The 21,029-nt window shown below is 45.5% G+C and overlaps 1 protein-coding gene across 14 annotated transcripts in view; it reads left to right on the forward strand.

Moving 5' to 3' along the window:
• ERICH1 (glutamate rich 1) overlaps positions 1–21,029 on the forward strand; it is a 144,416-nt gene that overhangs the window by 26,360 nt on the left and 97,027 nt on the right. For all 14 annotated transcript variants that reach the window (XR_011534262.1, XR_011534267.1, XR_011534266.1 and 11 more), the window contains one exon: positions 3,744–3,878. Coding sequence is in view for 7 of the 14 variants with exons in the window: in XM_070598448.1 (XP_070454549.1) it covers positions 3,744–3,878 (135 nt within the window). In the remaining 7 variants the exon portion in view is untranslated. The remainder of the gene's footprint in view (positions 1–3,743; positions 3,879–21,029) is intronic.

The raw sequence follows: 21,029 nt of genomic DNA on the forward strand, positions 1-21,029 counted from the left end.
TTTCACAGATCTAAAACTTGTTAATGCACTATTGGGAATGGCAGGCATAGGCTCAGACATGGCTGTTTGAAGTACAGCTCGCACAGTCTTGTGAAAGGCAGCTTGACGCTGTCCTTCCAGAGTACAGGTGCACACCCCCGACCCAAACCTATAGATAAGGTTACGTGTGCAGGGATCAGCATAAACAAGGGTGTTCAGAAGTGCGTCGTTCAGAATAGCGAGGGGTTGGGAGAAGTCTAGCTTTTCATCAGTCAGATAGATAAGTAGATGTTTAATCAATGAGGTTGGTGGCATTGTATGCACTCCTCAAAAGGCCTGAGGGGCACTCTGTGTCTCCTGGGAGTGAGCACCCAGATTCTCATTAAGTGAAAAAGCAAGAGGCCATGTGGAGAGTTTGCTACTGGATTCATTAAAAAAAGAAAAAAGGAGACAAAGGAATAATGTGTGTGTCTGTTTGTACAGTAGAACAATAACATTGGCCGCCTCCGGAGGGGAGCGGGTCTGGTGGTGGGTGGACCTTTGTGCCCAAGGACCTGGCGCTGGGCACCTGCAGCCCCTGGTGGGGAAATAAGGAATCCTCTGAAAGAGGCCAAGTAAAGATGGCACATACCCACAGAGCATGAGGGATTCACCACCCACAGCCCCTGGCTGAGAGAGCGAGAAACAACCTGCTTTAGCAAAGGCAAAAAGGAACCCAGAGAGGAAGCATGGATATCGGAGTCTGCAGTGAGGTCAGAAATCCATGTAGAAAATAAATTTTGGAAGTGTAATTAACTGTTGACTCTGACAAAGAAGTAGTAATTTTTCTATGTTTAGCAAAACTTGGAAGCCACTGTGACCCTGACGAGAGAGACTTGGTGAGGGGGCAGTGTTCAAAAGAGAGTGAGAGTGCAGGAAGTAGAGGTGGGGATGGAAGGGTGCGATGGGGGGACAGAGTGGAGAGGAAACACTGGTAAAGTGAGAGGGAGAGAGGGATGGAGAAGGAGGGAGAGGGAGAAGGAGGAAGAGAGGGAAAGAGATGGAGAGAGAAGGAGGGAGAGAAGGAGAGGGGAGAGGGAGGGAGAGAGGAAGGAGGAGGGAGGGAGAGAGGGAGAGGGAGAGAGAGAGAGAGGGAGAGGGGGGGAAGGGCGGGAGAGAGAAAGGGAGAAGGAGAGAGGGGAAGGGAGGGAGAGAGGGGAAGGGAGGGAGAGAGGGAGAGGAGAGAGAAAGGGAGAAGGAGGGAGGGAGAGGGAGGGAGACAAAGAGGGAGGGAGAAGGAAGGAGGGAGAGAGAGGGAGGGAGGGAGAGGGAAGGGAGGATAGAGGGAAGACTTCTGGAGCAGCGCTCTGGGTGGCGGGAAGGATGGTGTGGAGTGGCCAGTGTGTGCAGCTGGAGGGAGGGCAGTGTTGGCTGAGGGTTCTGAGTAGAAGCCTGGGCTGAGGGGAGATGGGAGGAGCTATAAAAACTTGCTGGGGAGTGAGGATGGGGCAGTGGGGAGATTTTCAGGCAGCACTTGGATCCAGTGGGAACTGTGTGGGAGGGCGGATGGGAGGACAGGCGGGGTGGGACAACGGTGCGAGGCGGTCCTGCGTGCGTTCGAGGGCTGTGGGCAGCGTAGCCCGCGCTTCTCCATAGCCGTTTGGCTGCCCCACAGCCCAGGTCGTGGAGAGCTCAGTGATGGCCGCATCGGGTTGTTTCAGGCAGTGTAGCCTGGGAGAAGGCAGGCGTGCTCTGGGCCAGGACCACAGTGAAGGACCAGCGGCTGGGTCTGGCATCTGGGTCAAAGAGAGGTTGAAGGATGAAGTCGGCCTCCAGGGCTGTTGTCCTCCCGAGAACAGTGGGACTGAGCCAGAGACCAGCTTACTCGCCAGCAGGCTCTCGAGTCCTGTCCTCTTACACCTCGCGGCCCCTGTGCTCCAGGGAAGCTTCTGACTGCCGTCAGCTGGAGATGGGGTGTCCCGGGAGCTCTGCCCCATCCGGCTGCGGGGACAGGCGCGGGGCTCTCGGCCAGGATGAGATGAGGGGTGCAGTGTCCCCTGCTGCTGGCTGCGCAGGAAAGGCCAGAGGTCTCTCTGTGCTCCCACCTGAGCAGTGAGCATAACGTCTGAATGTGAGACGACAAATGTCCACACAACAGACCATGGCTACCCAGAAGAAATTAGAAAACGCAGAACTGGAGCCGTCACCATAATTTATAGATGAGCAGACTGAGGCCCGGGGCCTTCTGAGGCCTTGCTTGTCTTCCCTGATGGCAGCGCTGGCCTGGGAAGCCAGCGTGTGGCCTCTGAGATGAGACGCACTTCCCTGACATGTTGCATTCTGAGTTCTTTTTCTTAGATGCGTCATTATTTTTCACTGTATGAGTCATCTCATGCTTCATTTCCATGATGCCTCCTGTATTCATCCTAATAATTAAGTGAACAATGACATTTCTAAGTTCTGTTTAACTTTCTTATTAAGAAAAATTTAGCTGATCAAAAGCTTCCAAAAATATTCTGTGAGAAATGGTCAGATGTTGACATTACCCCACGGGGAGTCTGCCCGGAAGCAGTCTGCACTCCGCCCTGGATTCCGGCAGCAAATCCCATGGGGATCCATCAGCGGGTGGATCCAGGTGACCACAGAACTGGAGCTCGTGCCTCGTAGCTGCAAGAAACTGAACATATTGATGACAGAAGAGTTTGAACATGTGTCCACATTTTTACATTGACATGTCTTGAAACCACACATTCTGTTACTTGTAATGGTGATTTCATGCAATCCTTGTTATTGTCGTTGTTTTAAAAATTGAATATTCATTTTTCTGTGAAAGGCTAATTGGGATATCCACTTGTGTTTGTCACATACAAGAAAGTTACTTTGCCATCCTTTGAATGAAAATATGAAGATTAAACAGATTGATACTGGTCAGTATTGGAAGGAGCGAGGGAGGAAGCCTCATAGGTCGACTTCCAGACAGCGTGTGAAGGGCCATCAGCTGGTGTCCAGGGATTAGTGAGGGAGCTGGACAGTTGACTGTGCAGTCAGTCACATACAAGGATGATCACGGCAGGTGTTCGTGATGGTGAAAATGTAGACTCAACGGCCATCGCAAAAGTTAGGACAGTGGTTAAATTACAATTTGCCCATAACATGGAATATTATGTAGCCATTAAAAGAGTAGGTAGATCTAAATATATCTTAATATGTTATCACATTATATTCACTTTTGAATGATATGATACATGTAATATACAAATGTATAATATACAAATGTGTAATACACAAATGTATAATATGTGTAGCATGATGTCATCATGTGTGTGTGTGGGTGCACATGCGTGTCTGTACACACACTGTGTATGCAGGTGGTTAGCACATATGGAGAGCATGTTCCAGAAGATTATGTACCAGAATGTTGAGAGATTCATGTTGTGATAATGAGGGGTATGCTATGTGGAGTATTTTTATTTTCTGCTTCCTACTCATGAATTAGTTATGTTTTTAAATTTATTATGAAAACCCGGAAGTTTACATAATGAGTAACTTAATGTGAATTTAAATAATCATAGATGGTTCCTTTTTCCTAGCTGGATGTGTAGCTGACTTGCTCTTCTGGCAAGACGCTTGGCTTGTCAAAGTCGGTATTTATAGCGGTGGCTAGGTTTTATTCAGCTGTTGGAGTTATGTCTTCAGTGAATTTGATTGGAGAAAGGATGCTTGGGAAGTAGTGTCTGTCTCAGTGTGTGACGTTTACCAGGCCTGCTGCTCCCCTGTCCTTGCAGATGGCGACGCCAAGACCCAGCCTGGAAGACGGCTCTACACCGTGAGTTTGCCTCCGGAGGGCTATGTTCCCACTCCGCCAGAGCCGCACAGCTGCACAGAGTCCGAGAACTCCACCAGCAGTGACGGCACGGGAGGTAAAAGTTCTCTAGGCGGGTGGGGTGAGGTGACACCTTTCACGTGAAGCGTGTGTTTCTAGTTTTCCAGTCCTGTAAATACGCTTTATCTGATTCCCAGTGAGAGGGGCGAGTGTGTTGTACGACCACACAGGGCTGCTATGTGTCGTGCGGTCATTGAAAATAGCTGTAAAGAACTTGTGCTGACAGGAGCTGGTACTTAGGATGGGAGCTTGGAAGCGGAATGTGGTCAGAGACTGGAAGCCGAATGTGGTCAGAGCCATATTTGTTAATGCATTGGGAGAAGTCTGGTACTAAATGCATCAAAATGTTCACAGTACTCGTCGTGGTTTAGTAGAACTTTTTTTTTTGATTTTCTAATTTTTTTAAGATTTCTAAGATTGTATATCAATTTTGTAACCATGGAAGTTACTTATTTTGCATCTCTTGTGGAAGAATTGCATTATTACATCTGCTTTTGTTGTTGAATGTCGTATGAATGAAGGAAAATAATGTGGTTCAGTGCTGCGGTAGAGGGGCTGGTGGTGGTGCTCTTTGAATTTCTACCTTGTAAAGTAAAAGGGGAATTTTTTCCCCCTTTAACTCATCATTTCAAAACTTCCTTAAGAGGGATTTGGAATTTTCAAATAAAAATTTTTCCCAGATGATTTTTAACAAATATAAACTAAGAAACTCTATTTTATAAGCCTTAATTTGAATATTAAGAAAATGTGGTTTTCTAGTATATTCATCTTTCTGATTTCCTAATTAAAGGATCAGAAACATAAAACCACGAATGGGACAGCTCAGGAATAATACATTCGTCTTCAAGCCCTGCTGAAAGTCTTTGGAATACACTTAGTAGATAAATAGGTTATGTAAACAGAAATTTTACCTGTGCTTAGGAGGAAGAATTCCTTTGGCGAACATACTTCCTCACGTGTTAGTATATTTAGTAAACAGTGTGTCGGCCTCGTTCGCCTGCTGTCATATACAGTTAGCTGTCCTGCACGTGCAGCTGTACACAGTTGACTTGGCTGATGATGCAGTGATGGCAGATCTGTGCAGGGTGTCCCAGCTGAGAAACTTCTGTCCGTCCTGTGACCAGATACCACTTCCCAGACTGGTTCCACGGGGACCGAGCTGGAGTGATGTCCCCACAGGAGATGGAAGGTGTGTGTACAAGCAGACACAGGTCTCCTGTAAAACGCTGTTCCCTGAGCTCTGCGTGTGGGTCCCAGCGGTGTCTCCCTACGGCTGCTGCTGGCCCTGGAAGCGCACCTCTCTCGCCTCCAAGAAGCCACTGGGGAGCGCTCGTCTGGGTCACCCACACAGGCTCTGCTGTCAGCCTGTCCTCACGCGTCAGCATCCGTTGTCCCTTGTCCTGGCACCTGGCCTGGGCCTGGTCAGACCATACTCAGGGGTGATGAGCTGTGTCACCAGGTCTGTTCCAGGGCCAGATGTGTCTGCCATGAAGACGAACGTGCTCAGAAAGCAAGCCAAAGGGACCTGAGTGGCGGTTGTGTGCTCACTCTCTGTGCTGCCTTTGTCCCGCTCTGTGGGTGATCTCTGGATGTACAGATTTTGAATTCTTTTAAAATGTGTTAGGAAGAGGTAGAAGGGAGTTGTAGGACAAGGAAGTAGTAGTGTTAGACATAATTCCAAACTTTATTCTAGGACTCCCCGCCAACCTATGTTTGATTCATTTAAATGCCTTGGTGTAGCTTTAGATAAAACGAAATGCAGTCGTCCTCCATCTCCACAGGGGATTGGTTCCAGGACCCCTGCGGATACCGGAATCCTCAGATGCTCTAGTCCTGTAGACAAAATGGTCCAGGATCTGCATATAACCTGTGCACAGCCTCCTGTCTACTTTAAATCATCTCTAGATTACTTATCATACCGAATACAATGCAAATGCATGTAAATAGCTGTAACACTGTATTGTTTAGGGAATGATGACAAGAAAAAAGTCTGTACACATTCAGTGCCAACTGTGTGTGCTCCTCCCACCTTAGGCATCAGGCATTTCTCTTCTCGTTAACGTGGCGCTACATGTTGTTCTCAAAAAGTTGTGGACTTCTGGCCTGTTGCTGGTAGAACAGCCTGCTGTCTGTCCTGCCAACAGGAAGCTGCTCTTGTGGCCACTGTTGAGGGGGAGGCTCACCAGCTGTACTTGGCATGGCAACACATTTCTCCGGTGGGAGCACCGTCTTGCTCACTGTCTTGGTGCATCTATGGGAATGCTGTCTGATGTGGGGTTACGTAATCTGTTACAGTAGCATCAGAACTCCTCTGGGGTGGCTGGGATAGTGAGTGATGTTTGTCCTCAGAGTGTGCTGAACCACAATCAGCTCCTGGATGAATTGCGTCACCAGATTCTGGGATTCAGGTGACACGAGTGGAAATCCTTAACAGACACGGAACTCTTAGTTGGAAAACATGTACCCTTCCTACAGACACCGAGACCTTGTCCCCGAGAGGCTGGTGAGGAACAAGTCGGGCCATTTACTTGTAGAAGAAAATATCCACAGTGTCCCCAACATACCTTTTCCCTGGGTTTTTATATGGCACGCACTGCCCAGCAGCTTGTTTATGCTGGTGTGCTGTTGAGCTCCCATCAGTCCCTCTCTGCTGGTGGTGAGGGATGTGTGGAGGGAAACCCCCTAGAGAGTCTGGTTGGAGGAAAGCACCAGTCATTCAGTCCACTGGGATTTGTAAACGCTTACTTTATGCCATGTCAGATGATAAGAAAGCTGTATACCTAGATTACGTTATTACATCTCTCTATGAAAATATTGTCTTAGAATTTCATTTTGTGTATTCATTTTTAATGTAGGTTAATTAAAGGCATGGAGAATGTTTTTTCTTTCTAGCTTGTTTTTGTAAAACTATCATTTTTTTTTTAAGATTTTATTTTTTTTACTTTTTCTCCCCAAAGCCCCCCAGTACATAGTTGTATATTCTTCATTGTGGGTCCTTCTAGCTGTGGCATGTGGGACGCCGCCCCAGCGTGGCTTGATGAGCAGTGCCATGTCCGTGTCCATGATTCAAACCAACGAAACACTGGGCCGCCTACAGCAGAGCGCACAAATCCAACCACTCGGCCACGGGGCCGGCCCCTGTAAAACTATCATTTTTAAAGCCTTGTTCTTCATTCACTGCACGCTCACTAACGTTTATTTAAAAATCCAGGTGAAGGGGGCTGGCCCCGTGGCCGAGTGGTTAGGTTCGCGCGCTCCGCTGCAGGCGGCCCAGTGTTTCGTTGGTTCGAATCCTGGGCGCGGACATGGCACTGCTCATCAAACCACACTGAGGCGGCGTCCCACATGCCACAACTAGAAGGACACACAACAAAGAATATACAACTATGTACTGGGGGGCTTTGGGGAGAAAAAGGAAAAAATAAAATCTTAAAAAAAAAAAAAAATCCAGGTGAAACATTCCTTTTAGGGTTCACTGCTGGAAGGATGTTGGTGCTCATGAACTGATATGCTGCTGCTTCCTGAATAAAAGATGTATTACTCATTTATATGCTTTTTGCTTTGGCTGCCGGGAAGCTCAAGTCTCAGCTTTTCATTGTTTCTATCCAATTGCAGTTTTTCCCTTGACCTCCATTTTCTGATGGTTACCTTTCCCCACCCCTCAGTTTCCTAACTCTTTCTTTTTAGATTAAGTCCTTAAAACACTGATGTTTCTAAGTGATGCCATACCCTTTTTGGAAGTGAGCAGAGTAGACAGGGTAGCACCACTAGTTCACTGGGATAAGTGCCTGTGGGCAGGCCCTTGCCTCATGGGAGCTCCTTGCAGCTGGGGAGGGTCAAGTGTAGGCAGTCATAGGAGGTTTGGCATGTTGTCTACAAACAGGCAGGTGTGCCCTAGGAGCACCAGGGGGGGTGTGGAGGGAGGTGATGGCGTGTGATCTGCTCTGAGTGAGTCGTCCGCCTGTGAGGAGGGCAGCAGCACTGCTGAGTAACACTGCCAGATGCAGAAGCGCTAGGACACCGCTGGTTGTGTCTGGGGTGATGAGCTCGCTGTGCTTAGCATTGTGGGGCTGAGCAGACTGCTGGGGACAGGCGAGAGGTGGTGAGTGGTTCGGACCAGCGTGGAAGGACTTTAGAGAACCCCTTCCGACCCAGCCCACTGTGAGTCCAAGGGGCGGACACCTTTCAGGGTCTGGCCTTGGTCACTCTGGGAACCATGAAGGAGAGAGGGAACCATGCAGAGGGACCACCCAGCCTGACCCACAGGTGGTGAGAGGGAAGGAAGCACGTGGCGAGGATGTTTCCATGTGTGGCTGTTAGAGTTGGTGGCGTCGTGAGTGTGAGGCGAGGGGAGCCTCCACCCATCGGTGATTCTCACTCTTCAGTGGGTGAGATGCTGCACCAGCAGCCGAGCTGGGACGGAGAGGCGACCACAGTTCCTGTGGGCCTCTCCCCTTTGCGTGGTCTTGGTTGTGACCGTGAGGTTCCTCCCTGTGTGGAGGTGAGTGTGCCTTCTACTTGGCTGGTCCCTCAGAGCTCGGCTGGGGAGGGTGTTGACCACCGTCCTCTGCATTTTTTTTCCACGGGCTCCCTGATCTGGAACCTGAGCCAGAAGAAATAGCGTTTCTAACCATTGGCGTAAAGGCTGTTGAAAGTCTTCTGTGAAGTATCTGGAGCCAAACAAATCTAACATATTGTTCCGAGAATAGTCCGATGCGCTCCAGTGGTGAAGAAATTCACATTTCCTATGGGAGCGTCTCTTCTGGATTTAGTTATGGCAGCTTGTCTCCTGGAATCTCACAAGATCTGAACTGCCTCCTCCAGCGTCTACGTAGGCTTAAAAGGCTGCTGCTTCCCCTCAGATTTCACAGACCTCGGTCACACCACAGGCATTACATCACTCTGCCAACAGCTGGGTGTGTCAGAAGAATTTAGGTGCTCAGCTCCTGTGCAGAACTGGCCGTTACATGGAATAGTCCACCCGTATGAGCTCCTGCTGACCGCAGGTACACCGTGTGCCACATGGCAGGTGAGCACATCAGAGCTGATGGCATCAGTGATCACTGAGCATACATGAATATATTCCCACAGACCACCTCCTGGGATGCCTCCCCAAGGTTGACAGAATTTGTGTTGTCCACATTTAAACTATCACTGTGAGTCAAGTAAGGGAGATCAATGTTGAAAACCAAATTTAATGCTGCATTTCCACTTTTAAGAATTATGTATTTCGTAAAAACTGTTTTTCTTTTGGTGTGAAGCTATTCTTTGTCATTCCAATAACTGATATGTTTTAAACTGAAATTACAGTTACTCTTTGCATTTCTTTGGTAGATTTCTAGTCTTCTCCAGCAAGTCTTAATTTTAAGCTCTGGGGACCTTCATTGCTTTCTCATACCCTCCAACAGGAATAGTCTGTGTTCAGTCAGCCTCATGATGTATTAATTTTATAATGAAATTTGTCTTTCATGCTTGTATGTTTTGTGGCTCAATTACCATTTTTCACATGCTTCCCTTTGCCCCACATTTGTTAAATGCCTTTGAGTAGATGAATCAAGAATTCAGCTTTTCAACAGATAGCAACAAGCCTTAATAACCCCTCTGTCTCCTTAGAAACAGAATTGTAACTAAGGTCTTGTGGTTTCCAGTCTAGCTCCGGCCCGTCAGCAGCTGGAGGGGCTGTCTCATGTCTGCATTATTGGACACACTGGTGACCTTGAAGCAGGACAGGTCAAAGTGCACTTACTAACTAGTGTAAACACGCCTTTCACGACCAGCACTTTCTGCACTAGGATCTCCCCTTTTCCTTAGTTAAAGTAAACGTTCTTGTCCCCTCCTTGTCCGTGTACCCTCCCGACCTCCCGTGGCCCTCCTTCTCTCGTTAGCCAGCACCTACCCTCTGAGCTACAGTGGAGGGAGTCACACTGCCGGTGCCCGCAGCCTGAGGTGCGCTTCTCGTCCTCAGAGGGGCTCCATCCTGCTGTTCCGCACAGTGGCCTCAGCAGCTCTGGAAAGACCCTCTCATGATGAGAAGAGCACGGTTCCAGCCTGCTGCTGGCGACAGCTTCCATGCTGGGACCTCCACCAGGAAGTCTGCATCCGCAAACTTGGCATGGGAGCAGAACCTCGGTTTCCGTAAACTGAAGACAGGCTGGTCTTTGGGAAAGAGGCCCTTTCTCCTGCACACCCATTTTGGGTGTTTCCTCTTTTTCTTGCCCATGGAAATACTTACTATAGACAAGTCAAGCATCATCGAAGATGCAGAGGAAGTGGTGCATCCTGGTTTTTAGGGCATGAGCTGCGGGCTTTCTAGTCAGCATCTTTACAACGTCTCCCCTGTGCATAACACGTACACTTTAGGAATTACCATATTTTGTATTTTGTGTTATAAACCACTTTTTGTTCTTAATATATTCAAAAGGTTTTCCCTTTTCAGTGCTTATAGATATATTTACATCACTTTTTAAAAATAACTGAAATCTATTTTATGAAAGCAGCTTGTTTATAACTAGCCCCTTCCCCCCAGTTGGAAGTTGCCCTGGTGCTTCAAAAAGCACTTTGCACGTAAACTCCATTGTACGTAAATACAGTAGTCTGAAGACCTCCCGAGTATAGATTCTGGGAAGTGGGAATGTTAAGCATTAGAGCATATATGTTTTTAGGTTTTAAGACATATTAACAAACTGTCTTTCAGAAAGCTGCCCCAATTTACATTCCTGAAGGCAGTCTGAGGAAATTCACTTTCTTCTGTAGCCTGGACATTTTCAGTCTTTTAAAGTTTAGCCATCTCTTACGTTTTCATGTGAGAAAATTGTGCATTAAGAAAATTTTTGGTATGCCAAAGAGCTTCACTCACAGATTTGACTCTGGAGAAATTTAAACTTTGTTGATGGCAAAGGGCACTATAAACAAGGTTGAAAAACAAAGGAACGGAATGGGAAGTGGTATCTGCAGCTTTCGTGGTAGGTAAAAGTTAATTTCCTTAAATCTGACAAGCTGTTAGAAATCAGTAAGAAAGACCATCGCCCCAGAGAGCAGACAGAACAGAAAGGACAATACCAGAGAGCAAGGAAAAACAACTAATGATAAACACACGAAAGCATCCTTTTTTGGCTCCTTATTTTTGTATTTCTTACATGAACTATTGGACCCATGTGAAATATATTTTACTAGAATAAGGTAGAGATCCACCTTTTTAAAAAATAGATTTATCCTTTTAAATCCTATCCCTTTTCTGGAAATATGTTAATTTCTTTAATGATTTTAAAAACACCTTTATAATGACCATGTTCCTGCTCATACTTGGTCTTCCTCTCGACCGTTCTGCTTGCACCTCCTTCTGGGGCAGCCTTTCTTCCTGCGGCCCCGTTGGCGTGTGGGGCTGGGCGGTTCTCCACTGTGTGGGACTCTCTTGTGCTGTCTGTGCAGGCCGTGGAGGACATGGCAGTATCATGTCCCGTTAGTGGGAGAGCCTGAGAACTCCTGCCCTCATCTGCACACCCTCCCCAGGGCCACTCAGGTCCCAGAGAGCCAGACCCGTGGTGCGATGAGGGCCCTGTTCCAGTGGCACACCTGTCCTGGTACGGCGCCACATGAAGGGAGGGCTGCCTGCCTGTGGTTCCAAAGTCTGAGCTGTCTGCCAATTCTCATAACTGTTTAATGTTTTAAAAGAATCCCATCACCTGAGTGACCCCCAGCTTTACTGATCTGTAGGTTGATCACTTATTAGCATCTTACGTGACTGTTTACATTTCTCTTTGGCCTTTTCCTGGATTGACCGCTGTGTATTTCACGATGGCACCCACTTATTTTATGAACTTTCCGTAGACACCAAAGTTTGACGAGGAGTGAAACTCTGAGGCTCTGGGGTCTGTGTGTTTCTAATATGGTGACAACTGCAGACACCACGATGAAGTGACTTTGCTGAGACAGCTCATGCTTTCCCTTATGCACGTCACCACTGGGTGGTCCCACACCTCTAAAGTAAGGAACACTCGGACAGAGCCTTGAAGACACGTTCTTCCTGCTCTTGAATGGTTGGTGTGGTTGCAATTTCCTCCAGCATCGACCTTCCTCCTGTAGCACCCCATGAAGATGGGCCATGGGGGCTCAGCTCTGCCGGGCTGTGTGCTTGGCACCACAGGGAGAGTGCAAGGCCAGAGCCCACTCCCATGCACTGGCTCCTTCCTCCATCCTTGTCCAGCGAGGGCTCCGGGGCTGCATGCCCTGCAGCACAGCACAGTCTCCGGAGGGTGGTCAGACCACAGCCACTACGCTCGCTGCCACTGAGGCATGGCCCTGGGTAACAGCACTCGCTCCTAGAATTGTTAAAGCTGTGTGCAGGCCATTCCCAATTTCTTTATGCAACTTTGAGAATGTGTTGAGAAACTTGGTCAGACTGTGCAACAGAATGGGGTTTAGGCAGCACCCTCTGCCCCTCTCCCCTGCACCGCATCCTCTGCCTTCCTGGTTCATGAACTGTGTTTACGACAGACTGGATTCAGCACCAGAGTCATTTAGTAATCACATAAACCCACACCTACTTCCATCTCTTTATGGCTCTTCTAGAATTTACCTCTGTGGTAATGGCGCCTGCTTTTTTAGGATATTATAACATTTATATATCGTTCAAGTATTATAGTTTCAGTTATTATGACAGCTATAGTAATTGTTTGCTGAGCGTCGACAACCCGGGATTTGTTTTCCAGTCTGTCATTTCAGTTCCCAGGAGGTTGCTCCCGGCACATCCTCACACGTCCCACTGCTTGTTGTTGGACAGTTTTCCTCCTGGCGTCTCTGGGCGCAGCACCTGTGAGAGTTCTGTTTTGGGATGTCTTCCCTTTTTCAGTCTCCCTGTGAAGTACAACTCTCCCCTCTGTGCTCGACAGTCTTGGCCTGGTTCCCCGCCCCTCAGACCTTGGCTTTCCGGGATCGTGGCTTGGCCTCTTTGCCCAGCCTCAGCACACAGGCGGCTGCGCCCTCTCTCCTGTCTCCTGGCTGTTTTTATCACTTCCTGTTCCTCCCTCCTTACCCCCAGCTCTTGGAAGACAGCACTCCGACTTGCCCAGCAGCAGAGCATAAAGGGCTCTGGGTTTGCAGCCCCGTGCTGGCTGGCGTGACCTTTCCTCCTTGGGCTAAGTTTCCATGTCTACCTAATGTGGCAGCAATCCTGGACCAGGAACTCACATTTCCTGTGCCAGTCAGATTGGGTGTACTGCAACACTTGTACACAGGCACATGTTACCAGCTTTTTATCCCTGAGGCATGGGTGCCTGCTGGAGTTAAGTTTTCAGTCAATATTTGGTGAACCGGGTTTAGTAATTATTTATAAGAACAGCCTATAAGGCAAGCGTCAGTCTCCCAGTTTGTAATCACAGGTGGTTTTGACTGTATTGACATGGTTTTGGTGTTCAGATCAAGCTGCAAAGTCATTAAAATCAAGTCATTTTTATGGGAAGCTATTATGATTATTATTCCAATAGCAAGCACCAATTGAAATAGTTATTAACTTTGTGGCTTTTGGAAGCATGAGCTAAATGTGCAGTTCTGATATGGATTCATTGGGAGTTAAAATCCATCCTTTCAATTTGTTTTGACAGATCTAGGCCTTAGTTCTAAGGCAGATAGTTTTCAGATCTTTTTGGCACCGTCTGGGTTGATCCGTGACTTCTTTGAGCCTTCTGAAGTGATCATTGCAGTGCATAGCTGGGCATTCCAGCTCATTCAACTAATAATGTGCAGTTTTCACCAAATGCAGCCAGAGTCAAGGTAGAACCCTAGGTGAGTGCTCAGCCAAAATCTGCTGACCAGGGGCCACATTCCATCCATGTCACATTTGCTCAAAGGTGTGACAAAACCAGGTCAGAGTTAGCAGTTTTCATTCTTGTCCTGCTGATTTACTGAAATGAGACTTAAAACATTTAATAATGTGGAAGCCTTTCCTCTCTCACGGTTAAGTGAGGGTGTCTGTGAGGGACACTGGAGGTGGAATCATTCTGAACTGCCATTGTCTTTTGATACACCTGACTCTTGCTTAGATCACCTGCCCCAGCTGCCATGCACCTGTCAACAAGGTGAAATAAAAGGCCAGACATAGAAGAGATTTCATGCATTCTTAGGCCATCTAAAAAGGCCTAGATTGTTTCTGAAAGGCTAGGACCATTTTGTATGCTTATGTTTCTGTTTCTTTGGCATCTTATTGGAAGGCATACCTGACTCCCCAGATTCCTCCCAGTCTTGGTGCAGTCAGCTAACATAACTTTAGAATGTCCGATTGAGGACTGTCTGGGTACAGGATTCAGAATATTAATTTTGAAATAAGTTACCAGTGGAATCTGTACAACTCTGTAGCCTGCTTTGAAGAAAAAGGAAAAAAAAACCCACATTGGTTCTGATTGCCATTTATTTTCTTAAAATATAGTTACCTAATTTCCAAACCATTGTTGTCACTTATTCATAAGAAACTTGGATTAGAGAAATATTTAGATCTTGGTAAAAACCTTTACTCTACTTTAGCTTTAAGTGAATGCATTACAGTGGTAGAATGGACTATGAATACATTTATTGGATATTGATTCCGTTAGGTGACACTGAGAAAAGAAAGTGGGAAACTATTTAAGACAAGGATGCCCACTCTTGCTGCCTTTATCCAACACACTACCAGAAATTCTAGCCAGAGCAATTAGTCAAGAAAAAGAATAAAAGGCATTTAAATTGGAAAGAAAAAAGTAAAACTGTCACTTTTGTAGATGACATGATATTATATATAGAAAACCCTAAAGACCCCACCAAAAAAACTGTTAGAACTAATAAATTCAGTAAAGTTCCAAGATACAAAATATACACTTGTGCATTGCTTAATGATGAGGTTACGTTCTGAGAAGTGTGTCATTAGGCAATCTTGTCATTGTACGAACATCATAGAGTGCACTTACACAAACCTACATAGTATAGCCTACTACACACCTAAGCTATATGGTACTAATCTTATGGGACCGCCATTATATACGTGGTCCATCATTGACTGAAACATTGTTATGCAGTGCATGACTGTACAAAAGTTAGTTGCATTTCTATACACTGAAGACGAACTATCAAGAGGAGAAATTAAGAAAACAGTCTTATTTATTATTGCATCAAAAAAAGTAAAATAACTAGAAGTAAATTTAACCAAGGAGGTAAAAGATCTGTGTGTGAAAACTATAAGACATTGATAAAAGAAAGTGAAGAAGACACAAATAAATGGAAAGATATCCTGTGCTTATGGATTGGAAGAGTTAATGTTATTAAAATGTCCATACTATCCGAAGCAATCTACAAATTCAATGCAATCTCTATTCAAAATTCCAATGGCATTTTTCACAGAAATAGAACAAACAATCCTAAAATTTGTATGGGACCATAAGACCCCGAATAGCCAAAACAATCTTGAGAAAGAAGAACAAAGCTGGAGGCATCACACTTCCTGGTTTCAAGCTCTATTATGAAGCTGTAGTAATCAAAACAGCATGGTGTTGGCATAAAAACAGACAGAGCAATAGAACAGAACACAACCCAGAAATAAACCCACACGCATATATATGGTCAATTAACTTATGACAAATGAGATAAGAACATACATTGGAGAAAAGACAATCTCTTCAATAAATGGTGTTGGGAAAATTGGACAGCCACATGCAAAAGAATAAACTGGACCGCTATCTTACACTTACACAAAAGTAAACTCGAAATGGATTAAAGACTTGAACATAACACCTGAAACCATAAAATTCCTAGAAGACAATCCAAGTGGTAAACTCCTTGACATTGGTCTTGGTGATGATTTTTTGGATTTGACACTAAAAGGCAATAAAAGCAACAATAAACAAGTGGAACTAAATTAAAAGAAGCTAAAAAGCTTCTGCACAGCAAGGAAACCATCAACAAAATGAAAAGCAGCCTACCCAATGGGAGAAAATATTTGCAAATCACATATTTGCTAAGGGGTTAATAGCCAAAATATATAAAGAACTCAAACAACTCAAAAAAAGCTGATTTAAAAATGGGCAGAGAATAATGAATAGACATTTTTCCAAAGAAGATATACAGATGGCCAACAGGTACATGAAAAGGTGCTCAACATCACTAATCATCAGGGGAATGCGGATTAAAACCACAGGGAGATAGAACCTCACACCGTTAGAATAGCTATCATCAAAAAGACAAGAAATAACAAGTACTGGTGAGGATATGGAGAAAAGGGAACCCTTGTGCCCTGTTGGTGGGAATGTAAATTAGTGCAGCCACTATGGAAAATGGTATGGAGGTTCCTCAAAAAATTAAAAGTAGAACTCCCATATGATCCAGCAATCTCACTTCTGGGTATTTATCTGAAGGAAATGAAAACAGGATCTCGAAGAGATATCTGCATCCCATGTGCTGTGCAGAATTATTCACAATAGCTGAGATACGGAAACAATGGAAGGGCCCATCAGTGGAGGAATGGATAAAGATGCAGTATATATATACAGTGGAATACTACTCAGCCATGAGAAAGAGTGAAATCCTGCCATTTGCGACAACATAGATGGACTTGGAGGGCATTATGCTGTGAGACGTCAGAAAGAGAAACACAGATACTACATGATATCACTTATATGTGGAATCTAAAAAAAAATAGTCAAACTCATAGAAACAATATAAAAGTGGTTGTCAGGGGCTGGGAGATGGAGGAAATAGGGAGATGTTGGTAAAAGGGTATGAAGTTTCAGTTATAAGATGAATGAGTTCTGAGGATCTAATGTAAAAAAAAAACCATGCAAATTGCCTAAATCTGAAGAGAGACACAGGTGTAGAAAGAAAGGCTAATGCAGAACCTAACCTAATAATGAAAAAAGACCCACACCCAGAAGTATTCCACAAAACGTCAAAGTACCAAGCACCAGGAGAAGATGCTGAATTCCAGAGGAGAGCAGATGTCCTGACAGAAGAATGAGAATTCTGCTAGAGGCCTTAGAGCCTGCAGCCTTCTCTGTGCCCCCATTTAAAAACTGAACCAAGTGAGCTTTAAGCTAGTTTTCAACTCAAAAAGTCACGAGTCCAAGTCCAGAAAGAACATTTGTACCACACTCACAGTGTCAGAGCCTTCCACATACATACCCTCACTTGATGCTGTGCTCATCCTGCCCGTCTGTGCACATAACTTTTAATAATTTGATTAAATAAAAAGTCATTAGGCATAAAGGCACATCACGTGGAGGCTAACAGTAGGCGACGGCAGTGAAACGGAAGGAAGAGTGTGCTGAGATCAGGAGATCTGGGGTTTTGTTTCCGTCTCGTTTATATAACCTGCCAGGCTCCTGACCCATTTAGCTCACATTTTTCTAATCTGTGTAATGAGGAGTTTGAACCCGATGGTCTCCCAAATTCTCTTCTTGTTTTAAGATTCAGTGAATTTAGACTTCCTTGAACTAATTGTCCTGTAGAGTAATAATGGGTAAAGAAGATTAATTAAAATAGTTTTAATTCTGAAGCAGCATCTTTGATCCCTTCGTTGGTCAGACAGCCAATCAATGATGTGGAGACTGAAGGCGGCCGGTGAGCAGACCAAGGAAGGTGTGTGCTCAGCATTGATTAATCATGTAATATTGATAAACGAGCAAGTCGCTCAGCCAGAGTGCGTTCCCAGGGAGACTAGCATAAGTGAGAAAGAGTAAGAAGCAGAAGAGCATGAATGAGAGAGAGCAGAAAGAAGAATGAAGAACCAAGGCAGAAAGAGTGACAGGAGATGCAGTAGTGGAGAGAGGCCAGACACCCGGAGCCCCTCTTGCGTTTCACAGATGTTTGTGACAGCCCAACTGTAAGTTGTCCCATTAAGTCGGTCTCTTTCCATTGCACCTGTTGCCTAGCATGTCACAGGCTCGTGGAAATACTCCTTGAATGGTGGATAGTTCCCCTGTGCAAAACACTAGTCTACAGGCTTTCTGATGTGCTTCGGGGAGTGGATGACGCAGACACACTATGTTCTCCGAGTGTATTCTCTGCCTGTGAAGCTGTGGTCATTTTCCTTGACCACCAGTGGTCAGCTTACTTTAGAGAGTCACATTGTGAAGCAGCAGGCCTTAGGTCATCATTCTTCCATGCCTGCCCATTGTCTCATATTTACGTGGATACAAATTTGGTTCTTAGTTGCACACAGTTTCACATAGAATTTGTACAAATTCTTCTCAAGGGCTGTCTACACCTTCCTATAAATTATCTGTGAAATAAGGAATGAAAAGTATTTTCAGACATGGGACAATTTTGTATGGTTACTGCAATCAACTGTGGGCACAGTATAAAAATGGTAATATGGAATTAAGGATTTTCATAAGCCTCTACTGTACCCTAAAATAATGGATTAGCATAAGAATCTATGAATTCAAAATGTACATTCCACTGCATTCTCATGTTCAGTCCAATTCTTGATCTCAAGGTAATCTCAGCCTCACAAGAAACTGTATGAAACCAGTCACTGAGGTAGCAGCTGGCCAAGAATGAGCCAAGGCGGTGGGTCTCCTCTCCTTCCAGTTGGCTGACAGTGTGAAGGTGACCTGGTGCTTCCCTTCCACCAGGTGGCTCTCACCTTCAACTTGGCATCTTGAAGGGCTGCCCAATGCCACCAGGTCCTCACTCATCCTGGACTCTGATTGTTCTGTGTTGGTTGTAGAAGCCATTGGCTGTGGGTACAACTTAGATAACTCATGGATAGCCCAAGGAATGCCCTGGTAGGAAGAAGTCAAGGAGACCAGATTTCCTGCCTAAATTTACCCTAATCAGTCTGATTAGGAGAGAAACCCTGAATAAGCGAGTGCCTTTTTGGTTGTGTGAGTACCAAGGCGTGACTGATGATCAGTAGATTTAGATGGACCACATGTAGCTGTACTGTGGGCTTCAGAAGACACTTGGTTCATATTTGTAGAGAAGATAAATAAGCAGCTTTGCTTTTGACTTTCAGAGCACAAGGAGTTCTGTCCTCTGATTGTGTTGTCTCCTTATTTCCACAGTGTGGCTGGATCTGAAATACGAGTTATTTATTGAGAACCTAGTATGTCATACGTTGGAGAAAGAAGAGTGACTGTATCGCGATCCTTGCTCATGTGGAGCCTGTAGGTTAGTAAGCGGAGCCAAGCCAATACCAGATTTTATCCTTCAGTACTGAGTGCTGTTCGTGATGTGGACCAGGTGCTGTGGGACACAGGGATGGAGAAGCTGGCCTTGGGAATGTCTCATAAAGGACTGGAAGTTTGAGCTGGTACTTAATAGTGAGAAAAAGCTGGCTCATAAACATGAGGAGTGATTCAGCTTTGTAATATGAAATTAAGGATTTTCATAAGTTTCTGCTGTACCCTAAAATAATGAAGTAGCTAAGAATTCCGTGAATTCGGAATGTAAATATAGAGAGAAAGAAAAGTCATGGAAAGGTCTCGTATGTTCAGGGTGAAACGTTGTAAAGGGTCAGGTTTATCATTTCTTCATAGTTTTATAAATTATTTTACATTATATTACATTAAATTATTTTACATGCAGGAATTCTGCGTGTAACCTGGCTACATCCTCTTCTTGTGAAAATAGAATAGGAAAATGTTTCCTCTGGGAAGTGATCTGTGGCGACCATGGTCAATGTAGGAAGACAGTCAGGTAAAGGGGACTTGGTATGGTCGCTCTGCCTGCAGGAACGATGTCCCCCATCTGTAAGAAGAGCACAGGATGTGACTGGAGACTCAGGGAACAAATCCGTGGCCTCAAGAGGGCTTCGGGTAATGAGTGTGTCTTCAAACTAAGCAGCCAGTTCCATCAGGTACCACGAGCAAGGCCGACGGTGCCTGTGGCGTCTGAGCGGACCAGGAGCAGGCTCACGCTCTGAGTGTTACCCCTCGGGCGGCCCCGCCTCCTTGGAGAGGAGCGGAGGGAGCCGGGGGCGCCTCTCCTGCGGGGTCTCCGCGGCCCGGCGGCGCGCACGGCCAGGTGCAGCCTCGGGGTTGTGAGGGTCGGAGGGCGCCTTCCCCGTGGGGCTGGGGGCTCGGAGAGCGGGTTCCCCGGTGCCCGCTGGCGCCCTCTCCCTCTGCGCCCCCGGGGAGGCCTCGCGCGTGGCCGACCGACCGTGGCCCCGGCTCCAGCGAGGCCTCGCGCTCCTCCGTAGCATCTGCCCGGGCACCTCCCTTTTCCCTCTGTTTCTGGAGGATGTATTTACTCTATTTAACCATTTATGGCTTTATATTTATCATTTATAGGTTTATGTTAATTAATAATTTCAGTGCGTGTTTTCCTCTTTTACACTCTTAATTACTCTCCTAACTTTCCCATTCTTTAGAAAATTCCCCTTCATCTAATTTTAACTTTAATTTAATGGCTTGCTTCATGGTTTTAAGATTTTATTTAAGGGATTTGGCATTTTATTGCCCTATTTTAAACCATTTATTTTATTTACTTATAAAATTTTCACCATTTTGTTGGTCATTTTATTGAAAGTTATCGTAGAACATTTATTAATATAAATGTGTTGTTTTGGAAAACATGTCTCAGGGTGTTTCTCTGCGCAAGGCACTATGTGATTGCTCTGCCACTGAATGTCGGCTTCTCAGTGTTCAAGACCCAGATAATAAACATGAAAAATGAAAATATCTTCTGAATACATATAAGTCAGAACTAACCTAGGAAATTTGGAGACTGTTTTAGTATCACAACCTTTCAGAAGAGAATGCAGAAACTAATCTTGTTGAGGATTGTTGAATAATGTGCACTGACCACATGTTTACGATGTCTTCATAAAGTAGATACTTAATGCAGCAACAGGTAAGAACATCTTTGCTTCTCAGAGCAGGTCCATCCCATTGCCACCAGGCCTCCGACTTAAAATCATGAAAGTGTAGTGTCTAAATTGTTGTCTTTTAACCCAATCCCCCTTCTAGAACATTCAGGCCCTGTGTATTCTTCCAGTGTTATTTGGAATTAAAAGCTAATTTCTATCTTGGCACTGAAGCAAAGCGACGGACGAAACTCCACTGTGTTTCCAGTTGTCACATTGCCTCGCCTCCCTGGAAATTACTGCTCTGCATGTTCAGAACCAGTTTTTTTTTTAATTGGCACTGGAGCTAACATCTGTTGCCAATCTTTTTTTTTCTTCTTCTTCTTCTCCCCAAAGCCCCCCAGTACATAGTTGTATATTCTA

Source organism: Equus przewalskii, chromosome 28 (assembly GCF_037783145.1).
Source record: "Equus przewalskii isolate Varuska chromosome 28, EquPr2, whole genome shotgun sequence".
Lineage (NCBI taxonomy): Eukaryota > Metazoa > Chordata > Mammalia > Perissodactyla > Equidae > Equus > Equus przewalskii.